General features: G+C 41.1%; 1 protein-coding gene across 2 annotated transcripts in view; it reads left to right on the plus strand.

Annotated features, from left to right (window-relative positions):
• The window catches only part of EPB41L4A (erythrocyte membrane protein band 4.1 like 4A), a 259,311-nt gene that overhangs the window by 115,002 nt on the left and 123,078 nt on the right, over positions 1–21,231 (plus strand). For both annotated transcript variants that reach the window (XM_029216795.1, XM_029216794.1), the window contains exon 4: positions 19,173–19,224. In XM_029216795.1, coding sequence (XP_029072628.1) covers positions 19,173–19,224 — 52 coding nt within the window. The remainder of the gene's footprint in view (positions 1–19,172; positions 19,225–21,231) is intronic.

Here is a 21,231-nt window from a genome sequence, read left to right on the forward strand (position 1 = left end):
TGTCCCATGCATTGGAAGTGCAGAGTCTTAACCACTGGACCACCAGAGAAGTCCCTACTTTTTCTGCATCTGTTGATATGATCATATGGTTTCTGTCTTTTATTGATGTGGTATGTAACATTGATTTGCATATGTTGAACCATCCTCGTGACCCTGGGATGAATCCAACTTGGTTGTGGTGTTATATGTCAATTATATCTCAGTAAAACTGGGGGGAAGAGCCTTTACTATCTAAGCATCTTCAGGTATCTGGTGAAGGAATAGGGCAAAGATCAAGAAGCAGAAAGATCTTCTTCAGTAGCTCTTTGACCATCATAAACAGTGCAGCAGCCTGGGAGGACTGATGACAAAACATCAAGTGCACCTGGAAAAAAAAAACACAAACAAACATGGCTGGAGGCTCTTCATGAGTCCAGGGGCCTGGAAGGGAATGCCAGAGCATCTTCATAGGGACCCCCAGCAGTGAAGCTTCTCATTTTCCTGCTGGTGATTATGTCACTTTTCCTACATAATCTCATCTGCTCCATGGTTTAGATTACTATCTAAAAGCTCAGTTGACCCTCAAATTTGTATCACCAACCCAGACATCTCCAGGCATTATACTGTGTACAGACTCTCTGGATTCATACAACTTTATACTTGGGAGAGGTGTGTGGCATTGGGTGAGTCTTCTCATTTGTCCAGGCCTCAGTGTCCCCATTTATGAAGTGGGGATAATAATAGTACCAGCTTCAAAGGGTGGTGGTGAGGGGTAAAGGAGTCTATAAACACCCAGACTAGTGCTTTAAATGGTGTGGTCAGTGCAGTATAAGTGTTTGCTCTTATTCTGTACTTGGATATTCCTAAGGTTCCTCCAACACAACATATTCAAAACTGAAGTCATCATCTCTCCCTCCAGATGTGCTCTTTTTTTTTTTTTAATGTTCTTGACAGTAGTGATTTTCCAGAATTAAAGAAAAAAAACTATGTACCTGTATATAATTTTAGGTTGAGAATAAAAATTTTATCCTGAGTTTAAATAGATGCAAATTTTTGGTTTATCATGAGTACCAACATTGTAAAATCTGTCACATTACTCTTAAATGTATCTTAAATGTATACTCTTAAATGTATACTCTTAAATGCATCTCTATGTCATAGCAATTTTGGTACTTATCATCAATGTTTAAAAAGTAGACGTGAACAATTTCTACATTAAAAGTCATTTATCTTCTTCGTATTCTACTTCATAGAATTTTCTCTTATTATATTTTATTAATAAAATATATTTATCCATAACAATATTTTATATAGAAATTGAAAGTTTAAAAGTTTATTTCATGAGACCTTAAGGCTTTATTATTGAGCCATAAGAATAGTTATTATTACCAAGGTTTTCAATTAAAACAGCAAAATATTATGCATTTTAATAACTCTTAAACATAAAAAGTGAACATTTATTGGACGTGCATCTCAATGAAGTATTGGGCTGCTTCTTCTCAGTTAGTTCGTGTACCCCTGAATGATTATAATACATTCCTGGAGTGAGATAGGGCTCAGCATCAATTTTATTCCTATTTCTTGTCTTTATAAGGATGAGCACTGAGTAACCTTATCTACTAAAGGAGTTAGATTGAAAAGGAAGGAGTTTTGATAAAGGAAGATCACTTAATCCCTTGAACTCTCCTGAGTTATACGCCAAAAGAATCACATAGTGATCTGTCATCTAAAATTATTTTCAGTAATCTGTCAGGTATCTCCAAGGCTCTGTAGTCATCACCAACCCCTCTCAATCTGCTCTGAGAGCAGAGATTTCTCAGACCACTCATTGGGTTCTCCTTCAGTTTAGTTTGAAAGCAATGAAATCAAAACCGCCTGAGTGGCGAACAATTTGTTAATCATTATAGTAATTCAGTTTCAGAATTTCTGGGAGATGTATTCAAAATGCTTTACCAAGATTTATCAAAACAGTATTAATTTTGCTTTTTCTCTTTTACTTAGAAGCATCTGATGTAATCTACTTTGGTTTTAAAGGATTATGAAAATTAAAAATTGTTAATTTTAATGAATATTTGCCAGTACATGAGTTTTGGTAAAATGCTTTTAACTATAGTTATGTACTTTATATTTTTATCAGAATTGTGGAGCTGTAGATTTAGTTAATCCAGTTTATGGAAAATGTCCAACATATTACTTTGGCAAAGCCAGTTACTATCAAGCCACTGAGCTAAACCAGTGTACATTCTGTCGTTTGTCAATTTAAATAAAAATGTTAACATGTATTCTGTGACGAGTACTTCACTTTGGAATTTGATTTCTGAGATGGGTAGACAGATAAGGCACAGTGTTTTGTCACTTAGATGAGGTAGACTTACTAGGGCTTTGATTTGTTTTATTCTGTGGGACTCTTCCTCATGAGCTAGGCATATTTTTATACATTTTGGTAGTAGCTGGACAATGTAAGTTGCAAGATCATTAAACAAACTCCCTTTGCTGCCTTGTTCTATAATATACCTGAATTCCAAACAACCCAGCCAAGGACCAAAATACCATGTTTCTTTCATTTTGCTTAGTCCTCACCAGAAAGACATGTAAGGTAGGGAAAGACAGAAAGCCCTGTTCTTCTGGTTTAGGGTGTTTTATTTAAGGCAACTTTGCTGACACTGGTATTTAAAAATGTTTCTATCTTTCTGCTCAGGAATTTTCTACATCCTGGGGCAGAGCACCCTAGAGTTTAAAAGGGTGAGAGGTGCCTTCCTGCTGTAAATGGGAAAAGAGGGTTGTGAAAGGGGAGGGCAGAGGGGAGAGCTGGCAGGACCTCTCATCAGGTCTGTGCTCACGAAGATCAGGTCTAGAAAGAGTATGTGTGTTAAGAGGGCAAATCCTGAGAGTTCTCGTCACAAGGAGAACCATTTGTTTCTTTTCTTCACATTGTGTGTATATGAGAAGATGGATGTTAGCTGAACCTACTGTGATCATTTCACAATATAGGTAAATTATACCATTGTGCTGAATGCCTTAAACTTACACAGTGACGCCAATTATTTCTCAATAAAAGTGGGAAGAAAAATGTATATGGAAGTTGAGAATCTGGGAATTAAGTCCCTTAAGACTCTCTGTTGTCTTTGTACCCTTTAGGAAGTCCTCATGGTTGCATCCCTGAGGTGCCTGCCCCTCTGTCTGAATACCTTAGTGAATGCCTCCACTCACGCTAGGGTGTCATCCTTAACTCTACTGTTTCTCCTTCTCAGAGCTAACCCATCACCAGGTCCTGTCACTTCTACTCCTTAATAACTAGCACGACTTGTGTGGTTCATCGTCCAACCCAGGGTACTTTTGAGAGTGAAAAGGGTCACTGTTTGTAACTAAGCTAGGACAGCAGTTGTCAGCAGGACTTATGGTTACCTCTTAACCTGAATCCTGGTTGAAGTGCTTCCTGGTGGCTCAGTGGTTAAGAATCCGCCTGCCAATGCAGGGGACTTGGGTTCAAGCCCTGGTCTTGGAAGATCCCACATGCCGCGGAGCAACTAAGCCTGAGCGCCACAACTACTGAGCGTGTGCTCTAGAGCCCGTGAGCCACAACTACTGAGCCCACGTGCTGCAACTACTGAAGCCCGTGTGCCTAGAGCCTGTGCTCCACAACAAGAGAAGCCACCGCAATGAGAAGCCTGCGCACCGCAACGAAGAGTAGCCCCCGCTCGATGCAACTAAAGAAAGCCCGCGTGCAACGAAGACCTAATGCAGCCACAAATAAATAAATTTATTTATTTATTTATTTATTTATTAAAAAAAAAAAAAAAAATCCAGCACGGGAGCCTGGATTTCTGCAAAAGCTTTCCGACTGGTCTTCCTGTCTTTGCTCTTGCTCCCTCCCATGTTTTGCCTCCTGCAGTTGCAGTTTTCTTTCAGAAAGACTACTTTAAGGATGTCTCCTCTGTGGCTTCAGATTCTTTAATGGATCCCAAAGGGAAAATTCAGGACTTCCTCAACAAGGATTACAAGGTCCTTCAAGAAACGTGGCCCTTGGTTGCTCTAGAGCTTTTCCTGCATGGTAATTTTTCAGTCCCCCATCAATCATCCTCCCCGCAAACCCACACTCCAGGTACATGAAAGCTACACTCAACTACCTGCAGCTCCTTACCTGAACTGTAGTGTCTCCGTGATGTACCTGCTGCTTCCCCGGCCTGAATACCCTCCTCGTCTTCCGCGCCTGTTGATTTTTACATGTTGATCCTGCTCTTCCTTACCACCTGGTTGAGCAGTGTCTGATATTAGTCTTCTCCTGAAGCTTTATCTCACCCCACAAGTGCCCTAGGCTAACCCCTGTCATCACACACCGCAAGTCCCACATTGTATTTTTCTCTTAAATAATATCCCCCACTTGATTAGAAACTCCTTGAGGGGAGGGGGGAGGGCTTATGTCCTGTTTCTCACTCTGTTACCACCTCTGCCACTGCCAACTAAGTGATCTCTCACCTAGACAAATGGCAGGCCAGAGAGAGGTCAGGCCTTGACAAGAATGCTTCTGCCTTGCCTTTCTGTGTCTGTTTGCTGCCTCCTTTCCCTGCTGTTCTTTGAATTTATTGCTTTGGTGCTCTTAAGAAAGACCTCTGCTGCTGTTTATTTTAACCAGACTTTGGAGATATATATATCTATATAGGTATGTGTGTATTTATTTTTTTTAAAGCTTTACTGAGATGTTAGGAAGTTACGTTGGAAGTATCTGGAATTGCAAGAAGTTGCAGATACATGCTATCCTTAGCATGCTGGCAGCTACGGGGTGCTGTTGAGAGTACTCCTCTCAAGTAAGAGGTAGCGTAGTGTGTGGTAGAAGGAAGTGTATGAGGATTTGAGTTCAGGTAATGACACCGGCGGCTGTATGGTTGTGGGTCCTGTGGTTTTTAAAAATTTGTTCATAATAAACTAGTCTCAATAAAACAGGTTTTCGTCTTTCTGTATAGCTGTTGAACAGTTTCTATTAAGAAGGGAAGTGATGGTGCTTTTCTGGAGCCGGTTTCCATTCAGAGTGGGTCTGATCTCTTCTGAGCCCAGTCATGTGCTGCATAGTGAGAATTCAGGAGCTGGCCTGCTGGAAAGAACCCCAGGAAGTGCTGAGAGAGGAGCCTGTCCACCTGCCAGCTGCTCCTGCTTTCCTCCCTGCTCTAGCCCTTAGGGAGAAGCAGAGCTTGCTCTGATTGTTTGTTGTGTGTGTTGATTTTGCCACGGTTTCAAAAATGCTTTTGAAGGACCTAGATTTGTCTAGAGTTGGCTCCATGGTGTATCTTGAACCTAACCCTCTTGTAGTTCTTTTTTTTCTCTTCCTTTTCCTTCAGATGGTTGATCATAATAGGCACAAATGTGTCTTCCATGGGTCATGTATAATAAAATATTTTACCCTGCAGCTTTCATAAACTTGTCTTCCAGCTTTAGCAAGTTGAGGCACTGAATTCTATATTTCTTCATTAATGGCACCAGTGTCTTTTTCTTTTTTTTTAAACCAAAAATAGATGAAAAGGAGAAACACTTGGACATGATAAAGGTACAAAATACTTTAAAACAAAACTATCTGGAATGGTACAAACTTCCCTGTATATACATATCCACATATATTTGCATATATAACAAAGTATGCAGATATACTAAGTGTTCTTGTCAATAAAACAGGTTTTCTGTGACCAGTTTCTGTGACCCATACCTGCTTAGCTGTATAAGTGCATGAGAAGAATATTGCTGATGTCCTTACCATGAAGATTTTATTAGATTTTCCTTCTACCTGGTTAACTCAGAATGAGCTATACAGGATGGAATTTCAGACAGTTGATTGGCTAATGGAAAAGCAGCGGTTTTAGAGTTAATGATTCTAGACATTTTCCTGATTATCATAGGAAACTAGGTTTCTTTTTTTTTAATCTAGTGTTTTGATACAAACCTCTGATACGTTGACCTTGATTTAACCTTATTCTGAATCTTAAGTGGAGTTTCTTCATGAATGTAAAAAGAGATTTGATTGGGATGTTCCAGAAGCATACTGATAAAATGCATTATTTTCTATATTATTTTCTCTAGAATTTCATAAAATATCAAATATATTGCATGTGCTAAAAGCTAAGATGACTAGTTTGTCCATTTTTTGTGACCTGTTCTAGTGGGAGAGATGCTTCAGGAATTGCACAAAGTTGGGCAGGTACTTTTTGGGGCGACAGAGGCAAGACTTACCCACTTTCTCTCTTGGACTGTGAATTTTCAAAGTAGCTTTTTGAGTTAACGAAAGTAGGCCCTTTAAAAGCTGACGATATATAGGAGCTTAATTTTTTCTTGCCCTGATGCTCACCACTTTTTTGGGGTTGCAGGATATTTTATAGAGAATATTCACTTAGGAAACTTCTTGTTTACAGTGTGATAGCCTTCCTCTCGTCAGTGCCCCTGACCTGGAACTGTGAAGAGATAAGAGCATTTGCTATTTCTCATCTCCGCTGAGTCATGGAGCAAATACTTACTGGGTAACCACTGTGTCTCAGCAACTAGGGTGCAGTGGTCGGCAAGAGACAAGGTTCCTGGCCTTAAGGAGTTTATATTCTAGGGAGAGACAGATCGTAAATATGTTTTCAAATATCATGTAGTGATGAGTGCTTTGAAAATAATATAAGATGTGCCAGGGTGACTGGGAGGCTCCTTCTGTTGAGTGGTCAGAAACAGCCTCTCTGAGATGACATTTAAACTGAGACTTGAATGGCAAGAAGGGAGGGGCATGGCAGGCAGAAGGAACAGCTTGTTCAGTGGCCTAAGGCAGAGACAAATATGAAGTGTTCTAGAACTGAAAAAAACACCAGTGGTGCTAATAGTAGTGAGAAGGAGGGTGACAAAGTGACTGGCAGGCAGGGTCTGTATTACAGAGTGCCCAGCAGCCTATGGTAGGCTGGGTATATGGGAATCTATTGAAAGTTGAAGCTAAGAAGTGATGGGACCTGATTGAGGAGCTGGATTTTGGGAGTGGGGAGTCAGGTGAAGCTTGAACAGGTGAAGCTTCATATGCCCAGTGGACATCCAGGTGGAGATGTTAGGCTAGTAGTTGGGCTCCTGAGAGGTTAGAGTCACATTTGGGAGTCCCTAGGTTTTTAGAGTCATGAGACTTTAAGGTTTTTAAGGTCATTTAGGGAGAAATAGACTATAAATGCAGAGAAGAGGAGCAGGGCTGCCATGTACCTCTTTACCCACCATGTAATTCGGGCCTCTGGAGTTAAGCACAACTGTGTGTAGTGGTGCTGAATAGGAGCTCCAGGTCCTATTTACTGCATAACCCCTTGGGTTGGCTTGGCTTCTCTGTGACAAATTACATGGTTACTTAAAGCCATGTTTACATTCAGTTAGTAGAACAGAGTTTAAAAACAAACTCTAGTTTAACCACCGGTGTATTATTTCAGTTACTACAGTTTCAGAGCATGGCAGATTTAAGATTATATTTCAAGATGAAAATGATTCCATAGTCTAAACCATGATGCCTCACTTATCTAGATGTTAGAAATGTGTAGGTAGCAACTTCAGTTTTCAAAAATATAGACAGAACTTCTTGAAGAAGAGCTAAAGTCTCTTGAGCAGCACAAAATTGATATCTTAAAGTTCACTCACAGCATTCAGGACTTTTCTCATAGAATCTGTCATCCTTAAGACGTGTTTGTTTTTATTGTTAAGAAGAAATCCAGGGACTTCCCTGGTGGCGCAGTGGTTAAGACTCCACGCTCCCAATGCAGGGGACCTGGGTTCGATCCCTGCTCAGGGAACTAGATCCCACATGCATGCCGCAACTGAGACCCAGTGCAACCAAATAAATAAAAAAGAAGAAGAAGAAGAAGAAATCCAAACTCATTTGTGGTTAAATACACTGGCCCCTGAGAGATTACGACAGCCTGTTAGATGCAATTGTAGAGCAGCCTCACTGGAGATAGTCATGGCTTGGCAGGAAGGCATGTCCAAGGGATGATCTGTGGGCTTCTAGGAGATAGAATAGTTGGTCCCTATAATCCAACATGGTTCTATTAACAACCAAAAAACCAACTCATGTTTGACTTCTTTATTTGTGATAAAACTAGTATATTTAGAATTCAGAAAGATATACAGAAAAGTTGATATATTTGTGGATTAAATGAAAAAATGATGGTTAAATTGAAAGATAGTTTAGTTGGTTAAGCCTTAAGCAGAGAGAACTGATTTTTGAATTATATCAACTTAGAAGGAAGTCTCTAGGTATGTTCCAGGGCTTACAATATTGATATCAGGACCTGGGATGAAGCTGTGGAGGGCTAGGGCATGTTCACCAGGTTCACAGATGATTTAAGCACAGGAGGAGAAGCAAGCATGTTGTATGCAAGAGCGAGAAATCAAAGAGATCTTGATGAATTGGCACATGTTCCTGTTAATCATGGCTGTATAACAAGCCACCTCAAAATTTAGTGACTTAAGACAACTCCGGGAATTCCCTAGCAGTCCAGTGGTTAGGACTCTGTGCTTTCACTGCCAAGGGTGTGGGTTCAGTCCCTTGGGGAACTAAGAATCCCACAAGTCATGTAGTGCAGCCAAAAAAAAAAAAAAAAAAGGCAACTCTACTCATAAACCTGTGGTGAGGACAGGGCTTGGCAGGGACAGCGCAGCTCTGCATCACTTAGTCTCAGCTGGAGAGGCTCAAAGGCTGGAGGCTGAAGTTATCTGAAATCTCAGCCATGTGTCTGGTGGTTGGTGTTGGCACTGGCTTGGGCTTGGCTGGTGGTAGAACACCTACATCTAGACTTTACATGTTGTTGCTTGCCTTCCTCACAGGGTAGAGTTTGGGTTCCCAGGGCAGGCATCCAGAGGAAGGTCGGGAGGGAGGGAGGGAGGGGAAAAAGCAGTATCACCTTTTATGACTAAGCTCAGAAGTCAGAGAGTATTACTTTTGCTGTATTCTACTGATTTGAGGTGAAGAGAAGGCCAGCCTGCATTTAAAGGGAAGAGAGATTAGATTATCCCGTTTGATGGGAGGAGTGTCAACTAAATTTGCACACATGTTTCAAAACATGAGAGTCTATTTTCCAGACAAAAATTATTTCTCTTCCTCCTACATATAAAATGCACCTATCCCTCCCAAGGCCTTCGCAAATCTCATTTATTATGACATTGGACTCAGACTTAAGGTCCAAGAGCCCATCAAGGCAGACTCTTTGGGTATTGTTCTTCAAGTTCAATCCCTTGAATATAGTTCCTCTTGATCTGAAGACCTGTGAATTAAGAGGGTAAGAAATATATATCCACATACCCCACCACCATTCAACATATAGTGATGGGACACACATGGGATAGGATAAGTGGTATAAAAGTTGCATTTAGAATGAGGGAAAACAGGAGGCACATAGCAATCACTAGTCCATAACAGTTCTGATATCTAGCTAGGCACATGTAGCCATTTCTTTGATTAGAGCTTGGTCTTACTTCTTGTGACAGTTGGCTCTGCCCTCTGGGCTTTTGGTTCTGTTCTCTGAGTTTTCCTTCCCTTTCTGTAAAAGTAATGTATGTTTGCAGCTGAGTAGTATTTTCAGTCTGCTTTTTGCCTGATGAAGATTGGGGTCCAAAGACCTCTTTTCAGTGTGTAGGATCTCTGTCCTTTCAACTCTAGCTGATATAATTCCTTTAAAAAAAAAAAAATTATTGGGGCTTCCCTGGGGGCGCAGCGGTTGAGAGTCCGCCTGCCGATGCAGGGGACACGGGCTCATTCCCCGGTCTGGGAAGATCCCACATGCCGCGGAGCGGCTGGGCCCGTGAGCCATGGCCGTTGAGCCTGCGCATCTGGAGCCTGTGCTCCGCAACGGCAGAGGCCACAACAGTGAGAGGCCCGCATACCGCAGGAAAAAAAAAAATTTTATTTATTATTTTTGGCTGCATCAGTTCTTAGTTGCGGCACTCGCGATCTTTCGTTGCGGCACACAGGATTCTCTCTAGTTGTGGCATATGGGCTCAGTAGTTGTGGCGTGTGGGCTCTGTAATTGTGGCATGTGGGCTCCGTAGTTGCAGTGTGCGGGCTTAGTTGCCCCGCAGCATATGGGATCTTAGTTCCTGGATCAGAGATCCAACCCGCATCTCTGCATTGGAAGGCGGATTCTTAACCACTGGACCACCAGGGAAGTCCCCTGATAGAATTTCTTCAAAGAACTTTGTGGATTTCTTGTGAATCAATTTATAATCAGCTTTATTAGCCAAAGGCAACACTGACAAATCGCTTTGAAGTAAGCTCTTCTATACCTTAGATTCCTTGTAAAACTTTTGGGAAACACTGCCCTTAAGATTCTTAGAGGACCCTTTCTTAGTTTATGAGGCATCATATTAGATCTTTTGAAGACTTAATAAGTTTTACAGTTACATTCATAATTTCCTGGCAGCACTCTGGATTCAGTCTTTGCCCAGGAGCCATTTCTTAATTGTAGCATCATTTGCCCTCTGATAAGTCTAGGGGTGAGAGAATTTTATTTCAAGCCTAGTAAGTCCTGGATCCTTTATATTTCACAGCTTGTTTTCAGCTTCTCTCTTTCCTTTTAGATTTCATTGTCGGGGGCAAGTCAATCAGCAGTTTCCCCAGTCCCCCTGGAAATCTTATCTGGATCATCTAGTTCATTAGGTGCATCTTTTATTTTCCATATTGCCCCAGGCAACAGCACTGCTAAACTTTCTGCCTGAAGAGTCAGGTCTTCTTTCTTCCTGCTTCCAACAGCTTTCTCTTCGCTTTCCTTTAGGCCCCCTTGAAGGCCCTGCGCCTTCCACTAACAGTCTCCTTAAGGTCCTTCCTGCTGCCTCATTCTCAAAACACACAATGGAGAGTGAAGGGGAGTAGGGCCAGATCATATACGGCCTTATAGACCATCGTAAGGACTTTGGATTTTAGTTGAGTAAGAAGGGAAACCACTGGAGGATGTTGAGAAGGAGAATAAGCTGATCTGATCTACATTTTAAAGCATTCCTTTAAGTGCAGAGAAGAAGGGATACCATTAATGGAGTTGTTTAAGAAATCCAGGTGAATGGTGATGACTGCTTGGACCTGGGAGTGGTAAGAATTTGACAGATCTTATTTATATTTTTAACATAAGCCAACAGGATTTGCAGATTGATAGAAGAGATAGACAATAAAGAGGCATTGACTGGAGCCAATGGAAGAGTTTTGTACCATTTACTGAGATGGCGAAGACTGCAGGAGAACAGGTTTTTCTGGGAGGGGGTAGAATCATCATTTCCTCTTTGAACATGGAAACTTTAAGATTCTAATAGGCATCTTAGTGGAGATGTCAAGTAGGCAGTTGGCTTCAGGGGGCAGTTCTGGTCTGGCCATACATTTGGGAGTTGTCATGTATAGATGTCATTTAAAGCCAGGAGCCTGGTTGTAAGATGTGAGCCCAGGGCAATCCAGCCTTTCCTGGTTAGGAGACAGTGAACAATCAGCAAAGGAGATTGTGAAGATGTGGCCAAAAAGGTAGGAGGAAAGGACAGAGGGAGTGGTATACTACAGACCACATGACAAAGGTATTTCAAGACCGTGGGTGAAGACTCTTCACCTGTCGTTAGATTTAACAACTATTGGAGGTCATTGTAGTAGGAACTAGAGTGGGTTCTAAAGTGGACTGAAGAGGGGGTGAGAGGCCTTATCCCTTGGATACGAAATTATGATCACATTTGGGAAAAATAAATAATGAAGACTAGAGAACAGTTCACATAGCAGATTTATTCCACTTGAGTGAAGGCATAGTGAGAGAGTGGAGATGGTATGTATTTTGGATACAGGCATATTTGAGTTTGAATCTCTGCTTCCCAGTTGGCCAATTGTGGAACTTTGGGCCATCATTCTATCTCCATCTATAAAATGGGGATAAAAGTACTTTTCTTAAAAGGTTGTCAAAAGGATGATGTGAAAAAATAATATGCAAAACATCTAGTACAATGCCTGGCACAAAATAGGTGTGCTAGATATGTAAAATACCATTGTTTTCATTTTTGTTTTTTTCAAACTACAAATTAGAGTTTTCCATGACCCTTATTTTCTTCTCTGGGTATTATTGGTGTGCTAGAGCAAATAATAATGTTAACCCATAACTGAGACTGTCTAGTCCACCCCACTACACTTTTAGTCTTCCTTTTGGCTTGGTTGTATACTTGGCCAGTGGTATTAGGATTAGAGGAAAGGGTACTGACCCATTGTCAGGAGACTTGAATGATTCCCTGACTCATTGGCAATATGACCTTGAACACATCACTAGGCCTTTCAGAGACTTAAATACCCCATCTGTAAATAGGGAGTCATAATCTAAGCTCTATACTCTGTTTTTTTAAAGTCTTCTCTAACCTGAAACTACTCCCCAAATTACCACCGTACATGAAATTCCCAACACTCCCCATATGGCATTTTATAATTTAGAAAATGATTTCATATTCATCGACTCATAACAAGCCCTATCAACTAATTTATCTGCCCAGTACTGTGATGTGAGGAAAAATCAAACTTCTGTTTTACTTGAACCTTTTCAATTGAACCAATTAAATGAGATAACAAATCCAGAAATGGGCTTAGAATAGTTCCAGACATATAGTGAAGCCAATAAAGGCAAGCTACAGTTGTTAAATCTCAAAGTAAATTCTAAGTTTTTTGATTAATGGGCCATGTCTTATATCTCGCCATGTCTTTGCATCTCTGCATATCCCAAAGTAGATAGGACATTGCTGGGTATAGAAGGGATGCATCCAATAAATCAATACTGACCAAATGAAAAAAAAAAAAAAAAAGGGAGTGAGAGGAAGTAGACTACAGAATTTTTTCCCCAGAGATTTGACTTAAAATACAGAAGTAAAATGGGCAGATATAGGGATCAAAAAGGTGTGTGTGTGTGTGTCTCTGTGTGTGTGTGTTTTAATATGGGAGAAATAAAAGCATGTATTCAGCCAGGAATGATTCTATGGAAAGGGAAACTTTGATGATGCAGGGAAGAGAGCGGAAAATTGCTGGAACCAAGTTCCTGAATAGATGGGAAGGGATGGGCTTAAGTGGAGCGTGGCCATTCATCCACAGTGAAAAGACAGAGAGAAGACAGGACACCAGCACAGATGCAGGCAGGTTGGTAGATGCTGTGAGAATGCATACATGTTCTCTCCTCATGGCTTCAGTTTTCTAAGTGAAATAAGCAAGATCATCAGCTGAGAGCGAGAAAGGGGGAGGAGAAAGTGTGAAGGAGTTATCCAGGCAGGTGAAAGAATAAAATATTGTAGGATTCTGGGTGGTACCAAGGGTTCCCTTGGGTTACTGATAATGACTTTAAAGTGAGCGCATCTGTGATTGTACAATTTGAGTCTCCAGTCATGGTCAGCCTCTCAGGTTTTGGCATGGAGAAGGCAGAGAGTTGGCGGGTGTTTTTTTCAGTGGATATCATGGAGGGAAGATTGTTCAAGGGAACTGACGATAACTGCGAGTGAATGAAGATAACGGATCGTGAGCAAAGTGAGGACATGGGTTGGGACAGGGAAGAGAGACGGTGAAAAGGTAGTAGGATCTCTGACTTGTGTATCCTGGTGGAATCAGAATATTAGCAGGGGTGAGCTTGGAAAAGAGGAGTTGGTAGTGAGTTGAATGTATAAATCTTGAAATTGAGATTGTGCCTTCCTATTAGGACAATATTCTTGAGAATGGCTTGGTTTGAATGTAAGATGGAAAGGGCTGCAGTTCCTTGGACCTGCTGTTCTGTATTTTGGGGCAAGTTGTTTAATCAGTGGTTCAGTTTCCTCATTTGTCAAATGGTAATTATAGCAGTTCCTAATTCATCGAGTTATTAAGAGGACTAAATGAGTGAATGAATGTAAAGTCTTCAACAGTGCCTGGCACATGGTAAGCATTTAATAAGCATTAGCTGTTACTGTTGTTACTTCTCTAGGTCTTAGGTGGTGCCAGGGTCCATGTGAAAGAACTGAGGAATAGTCCCTCGGGCCAGTGACACTTCTTGAGGAGCCAGATGGTCCAACAGTAATTAATTGGAATCCACTTTTGTTGAAAAAAATGGGGCCCAGTTACCACCCCCCCACACACACACTTCCCTCAGTGATGGCCTAATGGCAAGCCCTGGTTTCTGTCCCTGCTGTGAGTTAGCTCTGTGATGGTGGTTTTACCTGAGGTCCTAAGGCTTCTGTGATTGATACCAAGGAGCAAATTAAAACCACGTCCTGTGAATGTTGCATAGAGGGCCTGAGATGTGTCTATACAGGGACACTGGAAAATGAGTGTGGACAAAGTACAAATAGCTATCATCATAGTCCTGGATTTCTGGGAACCTATGTGCAAATTATGTCAAGTCCTAGAACTCTGCAGGAATGAGCCGTAGTATCCTTTTTTGAGATCTTTTTGGCTCCATTGTCACTTACAGATTGTCAACTTTTCATACTCCCTTAGATCAAGAAGTTATTTTGTTATATTGATGAAGACTGTGTGCTTTTAAAGTCTTTTTTTTTTGATCTAGAGGAAACATTATTAAATATCATTGTGGTATTCTTAAATTCTCCAAAGGCGAGTCAGAATTATACTCAGTGTTAAATAAGATGCAGCAAAGCTCTTTTTATTTGATGCTGTCCATGCTTTATGTAAGATGTTTTAGGGCTTATTCTACTATTAGAGCTCTAGGAGACTCCAAAAGAACAGTTGACAAATGGAAGGTTGGACCCTGAATTTAATACATATCTTTTGAAGATTAGGATATTGGTTTACTGGACAGCGTTAGAGTTTTAAAATCTAATTTTGAGACTGTTACCTAGGAAGTTGATGAAATCGAGACATGATCAGCCAAGGTGGATAAAAGACGCTCAGGGCATTTAGCCAAGACTGTCAGAGAGTAAGAAGAAACTTGTGCCCATCTGTCATTTCTCTTCGGGTTGCATAAATGCCATTATTAAGATTGACAGGACTGAAGAGGTAAGGCCCCCTAACTACTGGACTCCTGCACCCTGGCAAAGAGTCATTGCCAAGGAGGGCTTGTCATCTTGACTCCTCAGTGATTGGGTATTGGAGTTACAGTTTGTTAACATTCTCCTGTGTTAGGAAGCCCACTGTAGAAATCAGGATGAGAGAGCAGGGTCTGTTTTGGTTAATTGTCACCTTATCTTCCTGCAAAATAGGATCTAATTCAGCTTGTGAGGATATACAGAACTATAGGATATAAGTTTGAAATAGGAGAGAGAGAGGAGATGGGGGACAGGAAGGGGGCAAGATGGAAAGATTTTCCTGGAGACTGAACAGCTTGAATGTTGAGAGATGATGAGAGAGATGGGGGCTGTCTCTCCTCGTGGCTGTCTAGGTAGCAAGCGCAGTTCAGGAAAGCTGTTCTGTAGCCCAGCACCAGTGACCACTGCTCAGCTCTCTGCTTCTCTCTTTCCCCCAACCCAGGACAGATGGGAAGACTGAATGGGACATTGCTTCTGGAAGTCCTTCAGGTCTTCTTTTTCTGGAAGTCCTTCAGGAACATTGATTTCTTAGCTGCACAGTTACTAGTTATCAGGTAGCACTGATTTCAGGAAGTCCTCAGCTATAAAGGACTTGGAGTATTGTGTTCTATGTTGTTACTTAAAAATGGATCCATTAGCTTTAAGAGCAGTGGAGCTGTTAGATATCATTCTTATAAAAACTTAGGGCTGTGTTCTCCATTTCTATTTTGGGAAAGTTTTTTTATTTGCGAGCATGCTGTTCAAAGGTTTTCTCTTCAATGATGCCTTCCTGTACTTACCCTGAAGAGCTCATTTTCTTTTTACATCATCTTTTTGTCTCATATGCATTCATCTTATACACGTGATCATCTCACCACATTATATTTCAACTCTGTGTCTGGTAAACTGTGGGTGCCCCACGGTTAGGGAAAAGTTTCAGTCGTTTGTGTTTTCCTACACTCCCCAAGACAAGATCTGACATGACATATAAAGAATATATGTAGTGGGTATTCCACAAATGTTAAGTGAATGAATGGTATCACAGTTTTAGAGCCTACATCCATTCTGGATATAGGTGAATATTCTGAATGTAGACCCTAAAACTGAAACTGGGATGCTGTGTTCATTGGCAAATTCTGTGCCCTTTTTTCTCACTGGTGATGGAGCAGCTGCCTGATGTGTTTCATGGTGATCACACATGTGCTGTGTTTGATTGCTTGTTGATAATGTGTGGTGACAAGTGTCATCATGGGATGGCTGCTTTGGTTCCAAGGTCATTTCTTTCCTTTGGTTGAGCGTAAGTGGGTTTTACATTTTAAATGCTAGCTTATGGAACCTGGTGGCTCGTGTTTTATTATGTACGTTCTGGGGCATTTATCATTGTCTGACCTCTGTAACCCCTGGTTTCCATTTAGATCAAATGCAATGCGTGCGCGGCAAGCGCTGGATTGATATTTAGCGTATCTAATGTGCAGTGAGCAGCCTTTGGCTGAGTCTTGACTCTTCCTTTTTTGCTGCAAAATTGTAATTTCTAACTCATCTCAGAAACTTCATTATACTTTTTCACCTCACAAATCTGATTGCTCTCAAGGAAAGATTTATTTTAAAAGTGTACAGACTATCATTAGGTGAAAAATTTTAAGAGATTAACCAGTCTTTTCCGTTACATTTAGTTTAAAATGTCCTTCTTGTTTTCTTTACCTGGCTTTTTAATGACTGGAAATCATTCTGGAGGGGAAAACAGACAGACAAGGATTTGGTTTGAGGAAAATGTTTGTAAAGTTTGTTTTGGGGGGAGATGATGATGTTAAAAGGAAACTCTCTTGCAATTTCTGTCTTTTACTAGTTTCAAGATGAGATTAGACAGAGGAGGAAGACCAGAGGCCTCTTCCCTCCCCTCCTTTCTTGCCCCAAGCACTTAGTGCAGTGTAAGGCCTAGTATTATGCGTGCCTTGACATCTGGAGAAAACTGGGAAGGCCTCTCATGGCCCAACTCCAAGTCTCCTCCCAAAAGTGCTCTTGTGGGTAGGGTCTCCTCCCCAAATAACCCTCCAGGACTCCAGCCAGCTGACATCTTGATTTTGGCCTTGGGAAACCTAGAACAAAGAAACCAACTCATCTGCAGACCTTGGAGTTAATAAATGGGTGGCGTAAGCCTCTACATTTGTGATAACTTGTTATGGCAGCAATAGAAACCTGATGCAAGTGTTTATGGTTGGGTGTGTTTTCCTTGGTTTTATCTTACTTGAAACATCCAGGGATAGTCAAACCCTTTTGTTTAACATGAATTGCAAGAAACAGTCCACCCACCTAATGTTTCCATTTTGTGGGAAGCAGCCATAGCTTTATATACCTAGAGGAAAGGGTCTGCTCTGTGTCCAACACACAGCTGAGCATTTGAATTGATTTTACTTGATTTGAATGAATCAGTGTTTCCCTGGGAGCCATTTATTTTAACACCAAAGCCACATCTTTAGCCATTGTGGGCTTCAAAAGCAGTTCACTGATTATGGCCTCTTCTTCAAATGTATCTTTTTTACTTTAAAAGTGAGTGTTTCTAGACCTTCAAAAATTGAGACGTGATAAGGAGCGGAATAATGAACATTGTGTCATAAGTTGCTACCCGTTTATATTGGTTACCTTTTGAAAAAGTTGGAAAATCTGAAACTGCTCTAGGAGTGGCAAATAGTGAAGATTATGTGTACATGAATAGAGTTAAGTATTGTAATAAAATCTTACAATAAAATGATTATGACATACATTTAGGATGAATGATTTTTATATGTAATTAGGAATAAAAGGTAAGGGGATTATGTAAAATATTATAATTACTATTTATAATTACTGCTACCGTTATATAGCAGAGCAAGCATTTCTGCCCTTAGTGGAGGGGCAGGGAAAGGGAAGCTGGGCAGGAAGGTTCTCTTAGACTCCTTTTGTGGCTTGTGATTCTTGACCCAGTGTGGTCAGGAGAGTGTGAATGATTTCACCAGGACAAACACAAGAGTGCTAGGAATGAAGTGGCTCAAGGTGGACCAGCTCCTACCTCCCTGCTATGAGAATTGCTCCTTCTTCATCTGGGAACATGAGAAAATGGAAACTGGTTACCTCAGCCCTTGGAATCTCCAGCATTTGGCCAGAACAGCAGGGTAAAGTTTCCACCTTGCCCACCACCCCCGACTTTCCAGGCAGTGGAATCCCTTCGACTGTGTGCTTCTATGGGAGCCCCGGGTGTCCCCTTTGTACTTGGTTTGCTTCTCCCCTGTGCTTCCTCCACGTGAAGATGAGGCAGAAGGCTTGTTTCTTTTTCTTTCAGTGATTTTATTTCACAAAGGTGAGATTTAAAGGAGGGCCTCTCCACAGAGCCCCCAATTCTCCCATCACTGTCTAAAATTCTGTTCATCAAAAATTAATTTGAATTAATAAGCAAGTACCTTAGACTGGCTAATGGCACTTATTAAGAATGACCATCATACCTTAATAATAATCATCACTAGCATGTGTTGCATGCTTAGCGTGAGCCAGGGGCTATTCTGAAGACTTTGCATGACTTAGTTGATTTAATCCTCCTAGCAAGCCTACGAAGAAGGTTCAGAGAGAGAGGTCCAGTAACTGGTTCCAAGCTACATGGTGATAATGAGGGGAGAGCCAGGACAGAATCCAGACCGGTCTGCTGTGGGACTCGAACCTTCAGTCACTGTGCTGAGCCACCTCTCCTGGATTACTTAATGAGGATGTGATTTGATTTGGTTGCTTTCTTCCTTACATCTAGCAGCAATACCTGTAAGGGATGGGACTGGATATGAAAAGAGTAAAGACATTTTAGGGGTAGACATGTCTGTAGGGGAATTGTTATAGGGACTCTGGAAAGAGATTGGGGGGCATTCTCTGCAGCCGTTGTTTTCCCACCAGAGGCGGTAAGAAGTTCACTCACTAGCATCTTGATGTTACTGATCTTATAACCAGTACGAGAATTCAACTAAGAACCCAGCATGGGCTCTCTCCTGTTTCTCTTCTCTGCTTCTCTCCAAACGTTGACATTTTTCTTTTCTTTTAATGTCCTAGCAGCAGAAAACTCTTATGTAAGTTTATGTGTATATATCATAAATGAAATGTTTTACTTATTATTTAAATGTTATTTAAAAAAATAACACTTTCCAAATACTCTTGAAGCAAAGGCCAATGAAAAGCAACTAATTTCTGTAATTACCCTTTTCTTCCTCACACAGTATTGGCTGGATCCTGCGAAAACCCTAGCTGAACACAAAGAACTGATCAACAGTAGGTATTTGATTTTAACTTTGTTCAAATTTGAAAATAATATAATGTCCATGATTAGATGGGTGCAGAAATAGGCTTTAATACTACGTAGGTGAATATTAGCACTTGAGTGCCAGAATATGGAGATGGGTGTTTGTACGTCGCCAGGTCTCTGCAAACTCTGGTTAGATTTGTGTAGATAAAGACCCTGAGTGGATCTGAGTATTGAATTTGGATTTTGTGTGCACCTGGCCGGGACTTTTGTCTGTGACTTTTCCACTGTCTTTAAAATTTCACCTTCAGACAGAAAAGGCAGAGAGGCACTGGTTTGAAAAAGAGGTGGACATCCGACCTTTTAAAGTGCTTGGGTTTCTTGGGTTAAGGAGTGGTCTTGCCCTTCACATTATTCAGTTGGCTGAGTCGGAAGATTGCTGTGGCTTCAGAAAGGACCCATCTGTTTTGGTTTTAATTTTATCAATGTGCATCTTACTAGGTGACTCAGAGTCTAATTAAGGTTATATTCATTAACGTTAATTTCCATAACCCAAGTTTTTATTTATAAATGTGCATGTGCACACACACTTGCAGCCCTTAAGTATGCAGAACAGTAGTTATTTTTAAATCGTCTTTATTAAAATTATGGTAAAATATCGGTATATAACATAAGGTGGACCACTTTGACCACTTGGGGGTGTAAAATTCAGCAACGTTAAGTACGTTCACATTGTTATGCAACCATTACCACTGTCCATCTCCAAAATGTTTTCCATCTTCCCAAACTGAAACTGTATCATTAGACCATTTTGCTTTAATGTACAAATTATTGCTAATAAGATCTAGTGGATTCTTCTGGCCTCTCTTACCCCCATTCTGATTCTGTACTTTCCATGTGTATTGGCTCACTCCCTGTGGTAAAATGGGTCACATGATGCTTTACGGACCCCAAGGGCAGGAACCGAGCTGTGCCTCAGAAAGGAACTGGGAGCTAAGAACTGCAGAACGAACAGTCAGGGACTCAGTGAGTACTGTTTCTCTGAACATCAGCATCATTTTTGTTTCTGTCTGTGGCCTGGCTCTCTTTAAGCCTCCTCAGTTTCCAAGTTACAGCTCTAGCCACAGGTAGAAGTGCACTGACTGTCTCTAAATTGCAATTCCGAATTCTAGGGCGGGTGTCGGACCAGCCCAGTTTGAGTCAGTAGCTCACTTCAGTCCTGTCAGCTATGTCTAGGCTTTTTGCAAGGTCAGTGCAAACATAGCCGCTAGGGGCCAGCATTCTGGATGGGAGTGGGCAACAGGTTTCAAAGATGGGGCTGGAGGCCTCAAAATATATACCTTAGACATCATCAAGTTCTGCCTACTCAGCCTACACAGGAGTAAATCCTAATCAGAAACAGCTTATGACCTGCCATGGATGAGACGCTGCTTGACAGCAGAGGGATGACTGAAGTCCTGACCTTCTGACTTCTAATACCACGTGCTTCTTGAGTGAGCAAACTGCCCACTAAAGGCTGAGGGGAAGCAGGAGGTTCATGTGATTAGATGTGAATGCAGAAAACTTCCAAGAGGTATCCTCGTGTGAATGGTAGGCACTCCAGTTTAACAAGTCTCATCCCTTGGGATCTAGAAATCTGCACTTTTCCAAAATATTCAGGTATAATAATAAATACAGTAAATATCTATCTTGTCCATTTGAACCACTTATTTTATTACCAGTTCAACTAGAAAAATGGTACAGATGAACCAGTTTGCAGGGCAGAAAGAGAGACACAGATGTAGAGAACAAACGTATGGACACCAAGCGTGGAAAGCAGCGGGGGCGTGTGGTGGTGAGGGTGGTGGTGTGATGAATTGGGCGATTGGGATTGACATGTATACACTGATGTGTATAAAATGGATGACTAATAAGAACCTGCTGTATAAAAAAATAAAAAAAATACCAGTCCAAAAATTTCAGGAATTGTTATTTTAAAACAAATGCAAAGGTTTTTTATAAGAAAAAAGTTGAGATTTCTACCCAAATGATGAAGA

This window comes from Monodon monoceros, unplaced genomic scaffold, assembly GCF_005190385.1.
Source record: "Monodon monoceros isolate NGI ecotype Baffin Bay Population unplaced genomic scaffold, NGI_Narwhal_1 Super_Scaffold_12, whole genome shotgun sequence".
Taxonomy (NCBI): Eukaryota; Metazoa; Chordata; class Mammalia; order Artiodactyla; family Monodontidae; genus Monodon; species Monodon monoceros.